Source organism: Eurypyga helias, unplaced genomic scaffold, assembly GCF_000690775.1.
Source record: "Eurypyga helias isolate BGI_N326 unplaced genomic scaffold, ASM69077v1 scaffold4848, whole genome shotgun sequence".
NCBI lineage: Eukaryota > Metazoa > Chordata > Aves > Eurypygiformes > Eurypygidae > Eurypyga > Eurypyga helias.
The window spans coordinates 13854-23669 of record NW_010264817.1 but is presented as its reverse complement, the minus strand read 5'-3'; the positions used below and the strand labels follow the sequence as shown (position 1 = coordinate 23669).

The 9816-nt window shown below is 48.5% G+C and overlaps 1 protein-coding gene across 1 annotated transcript in view; it reads right to left on the bottom strand.

The window, feature by feature from the left end:
- PDLIM4 (PDZ and LIM domain 4) overlaps positions 1-9022 on the bottom strand; it is a 31986-nt gene extending 22964 nt beyond the window's left edge. Inside the window, exon 1 of the mRNA XM_010156493.1 lies at positions 8877-9022. Coding sequence (XP_010154795.1) covers positions 8877-8944 — 68 coding nt within the window. The 5' untranslated portion in view covers positions 8945-9022. The remainder of the gene's footprint in view (positions 1-8876) is intronic.
- Between the last annotated feature and the right edge of the window lie 794 nt (positions 9023-9816).

Sequence of the window (9816 nt, the reverse complement as noted above, 5' to 3'; positions counted from 1 at the left end):
AAAAAAAAAAAACAACCTAAAAATAACAGTTTCCATTCACAAATACATCTTCAGTCCTGCCAAGACAGAGCAGGATACTGTCACTGTCCAAAGATTTTCCATCTGCCCAACCAGTTTTCCCCCAGAGGTGTCTGGGGCCACGGCTGGGATGCTCAGGGCATGGCTGGGATGCTTGGGGCCATGGCCAAGGTCCAGCAGGCACATGCCCAAGCTTTTCTGGACGCTAGGACGGCAAGCTGGGAGGTATAAACAGCAAGAAGTATAAGATAAAGTTTTCCAATGCAAACTATTCCGTTTATCACCACAACCCGCATAGGCACCACTTAACGAAAACTCTGACAGGCATAGATCACCCGCTGCAGCCGAGCATCGTTTGCTGGACTCTGCCCTCTGCCATGCACCACATTCAGCTTTGGTTTAATTATCTGCAAAGTCCAAGTTTGAAAAATGAGGAGCGTGGGTTTAACCCCAGGAATCCTTGAGGTGAATTTTTACCTTTGGTATTTTGCATGTAAACCAGTCAGCACACAAACCTACCTTTACAAGTCTGATCCAAAACCTACCAAAAGCAAAGGCTCCTGCTGGCTTTAGCACATTTTAGATCCATCCCCTTGGGGATTTAAGCTTTTTTTTGTTCCAAACCACTACTCATTGCTACCATCCCAGCTTTTTCAACAGGAAACAACATACCCTCTCTCACAGCTAGATGTCTTGGTCTCATAAATTATCTTAATTATTTGATTTTAGACTGGGACACCTCATTTTAAGTTGGTCTGTCCAACTGTTTTTTGGTGGGATAAAGGAAGCCATCATTCCTAGCAGTCCCAACTCACTTTTCACCACGATCCTGTGCTGTGTGTATCGCTCCCACATTAGGAATTTCACCTGGAGGCCCAGAACAATGAACATCCCTAATTACACTGGCAGAACTCATCATTATAACTTCATGCTTCTTCCCCTGCGCCGAATCAGCCTGACGCATGCTCACACTGCCTCCGAGAAGGGGGCTGTTATGACATTCCCCTTCTCTCAGCTCTGGATGCCACATGCCAAACACAGCTTAAAGGATCCCTGAAGACTTTAGTTTGCCAGTAAATAAGTACCAAGATTCAGAAAGCAATTGGGATTGCAGAAGAGAAGGACGACAGCACTAAACCCGTGTGTTTCAAAAGTCATTACAGGCATCTTCCTGCACCTTAAGGAAAGACCCATCCAGACTCGGGTTTGCACGTAGAAGCCCTCATGTAGTTAGTGCTGTTAATGATTAAACTCAAGGCTTCACCATCAGCTCTTTAGAGCGACCAGAAGCCCTTGGTACGAGCCACCCAGCCTGGCACAGCTTCCAGCCACAGCCTGAGGGATGCCAGGCTCACCCCAGCCACAGCTCCCACTCAGGCCATGCCGAAATTAAGCTGATACAGCACAATTTAGGTTCTATTTATCAAAGCAAAGGAGAACGGGAGAAACAGCAGCCTCAAAGAGAAATGCAAGTTGCCTGCTTGATGAGCATTTATGCTTACACAAGGAGACTCCATCTTTTCCATGGGAAGAGAGGTAACCACAAATAATTATAGGTGACTGCCCAAGAGCCAGATGCCATGGGCAGCTACTGCAGAACGGCTGATGCTCTGTGTTCACACCCCAACCTCAGCTGCAGGAACACCCGGTACCCACGTCCCCAGCAGCAGAAGGGGTTCCCTGCAGCCCCCCAGGATCAGGGAGCTGAGCAAGCCCCAGAGCAGTGGGGACCTGGAGGTCAGCACGGCCATACCAAGCCACCCTTGGCAGAGGGTGCACACTACCAACAGTCAGAGCTTTGTGTTGAGGCAACAGCAAGAACTGATCACACGTCTCTAACGTAATGGGTGAGAGATCAGACGTCGCACTCAAATGTTCCAAGTCGTTTAATTTACGGCTCAAGGATGGGAAAAAGTGTTTTCAGATGTGTTGTAGGGGATTAAAGTCAGCTATGTGGAAACCATTACTCTGCACTAACAACACTCTATTTTAATGGCTGCTATGACAATCCTAAGAAAAACAACTTGACCTAGGTTAGTGCTGGGCCCTCAACACGGGGCTTTGTGGGAAACGGACCCATTAACAAGACGTAACTAAAAAAAAAAAATAAAGTTGCAGACACCTTTTATCCCACATTTTGTTTTCTGAAAGACTCAACGTCATTCTCAAAAGATTACTTGCATATGCTCATGTATTTTACCCAAATGTTTTTTCACCTGGTAATGATCTACAAGTGTTGCACTCCACGTTCATTGAGCTGCTTTAAGTTACAAGAATTCCTGGGTCTCATGGAATTTCTAATTTTTCTATCCCCTTATAAACCAACATTTAGCACTTGGGAAAATGCCAGACCAGACCCAGGATGCTGCCATCTGCTATTGTGCAGCCACACAGGTGGGAGCAGGCGACAGCGACACAATCCTCCAGAACACTGCTGTATTTGGCCCCGATCTGTAGAGTTCCTTCTGATGGGGGATGGGGAAGGGGTGACTCCAGGCTCCGAACCATCTCCTGAATACTATTCACCTCCCATGATGGCACAACACTATGGCCACAACTGATTTTTATCATCCATATGGCCGTCTGAGTCTAGAAGCAGCTACAGCTGATGTTTCTACCTCCCCAGGATCATGAACCTTGCCGGGAGGACCACAATGGATCCATCTCTGCAGCCTCATTAGGGCTTCCTCTGCTGTGCAAGGCTTCGCACAGGCTGGTGAACAAGCACAGGAGCTGAGCACCCCCCGATCAACCCAGCTTATCCAGGGGACGTGAAGGAGAAGCTGCAGGATTTCTCCTCCTTCATTCCTCTCGGCTGAAACCATCGCTGTGTATCCAGGCTCTGGAAAGCTGCCGGTTTTCCTCTCTTAGTCCTCGAGGAGCTCCAGAGGGGAAGCTGTGATTCACTTTTTCAGTTGTACATTTACTGGAAACTTGAGAATATCATACATTGTCATCCTTCCCATCTTCCAACAGCATGCCAGCATGGCTCGCAGCAAACGGACCCCGGCAAAACCTCCACAAGCTGGGGGAGGCGGGAGGAGGGACTCGGAAGAACATCAACTACGGAGGCTTCCAGGGACTTCTGGGGTTACACATGTAGGAGGCTTGTCACTGGTCTTTCTCTTTTAAAAACTCCCAGAGAAGGTCCATCTCCATACAGAGAGGAGGAATAAATAGAAAACCTTCACACTCCAACTCTCCAAGCAGACTCAGCAGGGCTATGCACTGGTCCGTGTTGGTTCTCAGGATGCTGTGCAGCCCAGGGAACCAGAGTATGGTTATCCATCCTGCCCACTGGCTTGCTTCCTTTGCAGTCCCTTGGTCTTCTTCTGCCAGGGTTGCACAGAGCAAAAGAGCCCCCCAGGACTCCTGAGCTGGGCAGAGATTTCTACAGCTGCTATTTAAAAGGAAGGTTTACCATCTCTGGAATACCTTCCCTCCATGGGCAAGGGCCCAGCAGTGCCACTCCTGCAGCACACACACGCACACAAGACAGAGGGAAGAAACAGCTCCCAGGATTTACTGCAGACAGAAGGAACCATACATGAAACTTGAGGATTTATGCTTTGATACTGTGGTCAGGAAAAACACATGGCAACAACCCTTGGGTGTTCAGCTGTGCCTGGGGCCAGTCCTCCAGCACCCCCCCGGTCCCACGCACAAGCAGCCCCAGTGTTATTACAAAAAGAAAAAGCTGTAATTTGACTGAACTGGGAAGAATGGCATCAAAATTATTTTTAAAAAAAGTGTCTCACAACATGTATAACTTCCTCCCTGCACATCACAGGAATATGAACATGTTACGGGACGGAGGAGCCAGAAAACACATTTCTTGCTCGCTAAGGAATTTCTTCATTTGTGTAACTTAGAGACATCTTCACAGTGAGAAAAAAGAACAAGTTTTACCATGTGATTATTCTTATCCGTACATTTACATTATTTAAGGCTCCAAAATCCTTGTCCAGTCAAATGCATAAGTTGTGTGGCTAAATACCAAGATCTCCATACCACCTCTCTGTAAGTAATAATTCAGGGGGCTGCTTAGCACCCAGGATCTTCTCCAACCAGCTGCGACATACCTGCTCTTCCCCTCCCTCGCAGATGGCAGTAAGGTAGGCAAAGCAGCCCCTATGCTACCTTGGCCTGGGATTCAACACCTGGGAAACCAACACTGGAACAGGCTGACATCATCAGGGCATCCTGAGCCATCCTGCTAACAAGGAAGCTGGGTGGTGGGAGTTCTTCCAAGGGGATGGAGTGACAGGACAAAGGGTAATGGGTTTAAATTGAAAGTGGGGAGATTAAGATGGGACATCAGGAAGGAATTCTGCCCTCAGAGGGTGGGGAGGCACTGGGACAGGTTGCCCAGAGAAGCTGTGGATGCCCCGTCCCTGGGAGTGTCCAGGGCCAGGCTGGATGAGGCTTGGAGCAACCTGGTCTAGTGGAAGGTGTCCCTGCCCATGGCAGGGGGTTGAAACTAGATGATCTTTAAGGTCCCTTCCCACCCAAACCATTCTGTTTAGTTAGTACAGCCTGAAAGTGGGTGCAGCCACACAGATACCACACTGAGAGCACCCATGGCTGCAGGTGACATGGGAGCCACAGCCCCAACATGCTCCAAGCAGCAACATCCCCTTCCCAGCAGTTTTCCCAGTGGTGGCATGGGGCCAACTCCTCCGTGAAGGATGCAGCACAAGCCTTCATGCTCTCAGCTGGCAGATGACAAAAGCTTCAGAGAAAGCTTTTGGGCTCGCCTTTTGCCTCTGGCCCAGACAGGCAGGGCTGGACAATGCTGCCAAGGGCTTCCCAGCACTGTGCATCAGTGGGAACAGCATCGGTGATGCCACGAGTCTCCTGTCCAGGACCCGAGGTCCTTCAGGCACTCAGCCCTCTGTTCTCAAGCAGTGGTTTCAGCCCAGCACAGCTCCAACACAATTTTATGGCTGCTTTTATCTGAGGCATGACCCGATTTGAAGTAACAAGTCTTCCCTAATAACCAGGGCTGCAGTGTAAACGAGCAATGTTCACATTCAAGGAAGCTGGGAAGGCGTACTTAAGAGATAATACACAGTAATATGTAAGCAAGGACAGGACAAGACGTACTGCTGAGCTGATTATCTCTGGACTGTGGAGCTCTTGTGTGCACTTGCCTAGACACCGACTGCCTTCCAGGATAAGAAAGGGTTGATTGTGAGAAATAGTATTGATTTTAATGCACAAACGCCTGTTCTCATGAACATACAGAGAATCCAGATACGATTTATCAAGTTGTTACTGTTAGAAAAAACAGCTTTTCCATCTGAGGTGTCCACTGTCTGGAGATGGAAGGCCCAGGCTCTGCTCCCTGTGCTCTGTATTTTGCTTCTGATGCCCTCCTAAGCCTCCCCAAAATTATGGGAAGGATCAGCTGCAGAGCTGCCCTGAGCCCTGCTTCTCTTCGCAAGACAGCAGCCCATACTGTCAGAGCCACCTCCTCAGTGCTGCTCCCCCAGCCCTGTCTCTCATGGGGTCCGTAACCATTCCAGGTAAACTGGGGTGTCCCAAGGACAGAAAGCAAGTGTTCCTCCAGCTTCCCAGGACCTGTCATGAAACCATGCCAGATCCATGTTGTTTCCTAGTGTTTCTTTCTGCCAACGCAGCCATGCCATCTGCACCATGGACCTTTCCTGCTGCCTCAAAACTTGGCTTCTCCAGGGGTCCTGTTGCCACAAACAGTCCTCCTGGCTCTTGTTTCCCTGCCGGCGTATCCAAACGTCTCAGTGAAGCAAACAGGATAATCAGCATTTCCGCCCCATCCAATTCAACAGGCTCTCTGCACCCCAACACCTCTGAAACCCAGACAGGCCACATCGGTCTCAGCACATTCCGTCAGACCACACAGTAACTCCCCCTTCTTGTCTTCCCCCACATTCCGACTTTCCTGCTGCACTTTGCCGTTTTTTAGGGCATTTGATGAGCACCAGTTGAAAACAAAACCAATCTTGTTCTCTGCCTGGGTAACACGATGTCAGGGGTTCACGGAGAAAGGGCATGGGATGGAAAAAGGCCAGAGGGCTGGCAGCCCTTTCCTGCCAGGCTCGCTGCCCAGCTCCCCATCCTCCCAGGGAACACGTGCCCAGCTGGAGGGGGCCCTCTTTGGTGAAACACAATTAACATCACATTTCATACATCTTCACTAAAGACATACAACAAACAAGCTCGTTATTTCAGACACTTATTTAAAAAAACACCAAACCTCCTTGCATTGATTTGCAAACAGCATTTTGTCGAAGACAGCATACAGAGAGGACACTGCTCACAGAGCATCCCTCTGCCCAAGGGAGAGGATGCTAATCCACACCTCTGCATGCCAGGCTTTCCGGGAGCTCAGCCTCACAGCACAGTCCAGGGCAGTGATCCGCAGCTATTACAAGCAGCGGTTGCTGGATGGACACACACACCCCCAACAAATTCCCCGTCACCGCCCTGGGACATGGCTCCCTCGCCAGCACCAGACCACCCCGCTCTCCAGGAGGCAGATCCTGGAGCAGGAATCTGCTCACACTGAGGAGGGAGCACTGGACACGCTTCCAGCGACGAGTAACAGCTGGGCAGAGTTGTCTGATCCAACAGGTCACTCGGGAAACAGGAGAGAGATCCAAGAGCCATGTCACCGAGCACTTGCTTTGGGCCAAACTAAAAATAGACCTAACAAAGCGTTACTGAGCTGCTTGCCTTACTGTAGAAGAAAAGCTATTCAGTTTTTCCTATCAAGGGAAAGGCCACTCACACAGACTTCTCCTGGCATGGCCAATGTGTGTTTGCTCTTGGAGGAGCCAGCTAACAGCACAATCCACTCCCTGAGAGGAGCCACCCCCATGCCAAACAGCTCCTTACCATTACCAGCTCCTGTCTGTTCCTGCCTTGCAGAAGCCTGAGCATTTATTTGTGCCTGACTACAAGATACGAGAGTCTTCAAAATCTGCATTTATGAAGGCTGTAAGGCCTGACAAAAACATTGCAATCGTCTCACCTAGCAAAGCCCAGGCCCCCTCAACCACAAACGCTGCACCCATTACCAGGACCATCTGCTATACAAAACCTGTACAAACTCCTCTGCTCACGCTGCAAAGTCTCGCAGTTAAAATATTCATGTTGGTAGGTGTAGTTGGGCAAACCCAACTCCCTGCTGCCATATGCCTTCCACACAGCAGCTTCCAGACCACTGCGAGGTCGTTAACGAACACTTTGGCATCTCAGGAGAGCTCAGACAGGTCATCCTTAGGATGATCACCCCACCAAGGCACCAGATTATCACTGCTGCAAGACCTCCACCCACTCCCCTCACCATGGAGTGGAGCTGTACCAGTGTGACAGGACCCCTGCCCTGTGTCTGGGCAAGAAGTCCCGAGGGGATGCACTTTCACGGAGATACTGCTGAGACAAGGACCGATACTGCAGCTGCCACCACTGGTCTGGTCACAGCTACCACCTGAAGACATCCTAACCACAAGGACCAGGTAGACACCAGCATAAAGCCATGCAAGTGCCACGTGCCTCTCGTGGAAGAGGGGTCTGATCTCAGTCAACAGACGCCAACTGGTATCAGTGGCTAAGATGAGGTGTAAAAGTGGGAATTCAGCCCATAAATTCACACAGTAAAAACCCTCACACACGAAAATAAAATTCTGCCATGCTACAGGTGAAAGTTGTTTTAATCAAAACTCTATCCCAACTCCTGATGAAGTTCTGGGCCAAACTACCTCATCAGCTGGTAGCTAACCAAAACCTTCTGTCACTACAGAAGGATTCCACCTCTTCCAAAGACAGCTCCACCGGCCAGGAAGGGAACCCTTGACCTGACCTGGGTATAGCCCCCATCCAGGGTAGAAGACCATCCAGTCTCCCAAAAAATGCTCCTAATGGAAAGGAAAATGACCCCCCTCCTTGGCTATGGGAAATTCTACCTGCACAAAGGCGTTTTCTTCTTTTTCTTCTTTTCTTTCTTTTCTAATGCTGGAGCCACATCACCCCTGTGGCACAGGTTGAGCTCGGGGGACTCTGCTCGGACACCACTGCCTGATGAACCATGAGGAACCAAGGAGGCTTTGCTCCATTTACGGCAGCGCTCCTTTCCCGCTGCCCAGGCTTCCAGTCAAACTACATGTTTTCCATAAGTATAAACAGTAAATGATAGCTCTTTGTAGCAGGAAATGCCTTTTTAATCTGAAGTGGAAAACTGTATACACTCATTTAAATCTATTACAGATAACATTAGTCATTTGTGAGCCTTATAAGGAGCACTCATGTCAACTGGATAAGTTGTGATTCGTATTAGGAACTTCTAATTCCAATGGAAAGCAAAAAAAAAACAAAGCCAAAAATACACAACACACCACCCAAGCCTTCATTTTGCTTTGAAATGTTTGTTTTTGTTTTCTTTTTTTTTTTAAAAAAAAGGTGTATTTGGCAGGTTCTTCTAAAGTATATTCATTGAACATATGTTTAGGAAAGTGATAGGTGGGTGTTAATGAAGTGGGAAGCTACACCCAAATGAGATTTCAACCCCTGTGCTACCTTTGCTTGAGTCAATAAAACCTGCATTGGCTTGAAGGACCCAACCCAGGTCACAGCTCACACGAGTCTTGCAAGGTGCAAGCAAGAATCCAGACTCGTATAAGTGAACTGGACTCACTTATTGTATCAGTGGTATTTTTAAAGAAATTTTGTCTCGATGTTCTCAAAATTACATGGACCACAGGGATGCACCAAGAACCAAACCCACGGGCACATCTGTTCCAGGGCCAGGCGCAAGCCTTCTGCAGAAGAGCCAAGCAAAGGTGACGCAGGGGCACATCAAACACAAGAGCACCTACCTGTTCACGGAGAGCAATAGCTGGTCCACGCATGCTTTGATCTTGTTTTGTGCTTCTAGATGTGTCATGTTCTCCGTGCTCTCCCCGTTAATTGCCAGAATAATATCTCCTGGGCATAGGTTTGCCAAGGCTGCTTTACTGCCAGGGTTAATCTAGGCAGGGAAAAATAAAAGGATTATTTAAAAGAATGCTTGGGTTTAAAAAAAGTCCAGTTTCTTGGAACAAGCAACAGATAAAGAGAATAGTTATTTCTGGAGAAGATGTGTTTTGCCTACACCAACGGCATCTATCAGAGGCTGGATGTCAGAGCCAGCGCTCTTGGGTCAGCCCCAGCACTCTGAGGGCCATACTCCACAACTCTCCCTTCAATCAGGAGATTTCTGTCAACCCTCATCAGTATGTGACCGGATCCTCTCCTCAGATTAGTCTCTTGCTTAAAATAACACGACACCCTCTTGCAGGAAAGATGCTTCAGACTGCGCTGGCCTGCAGGCCCGAAGTCATGCTGCGAGAGTCAATCCCTGAAGAGCACACACAACCCTCCTCTTTGGCCAACTACGTAATTAGAAGATGAGTGCAGTCACCCTAATTGCTTCCTGCAGAGAGGTTACATTTGACATCAGTTTTTCCTGACCGTCGTTCAAATGACTTGTCTCTTCCTAGCCCTGCACGGAATATCACACAGCTCGTTAAGCCTCCGCAGCGCTCTCCTTCTGGTTTTGTAGGAATGCCAGAACCTTATAAAACTCATAACTTCTTTCCCAAGGAACTAATGACAGGTCCAGGTACTGTTTGTGGTCAGACATAAGACCAATCCTGCAGCCCATAAGAGAGTTTCTTGAGAAATAACCATTTACATCAACCCAAATGTGGTTTTAATTTTTGCAATAATATAAAACGATGCAAGGCATAAGGAGGACAGGTAAATGTGTCTGTTTAA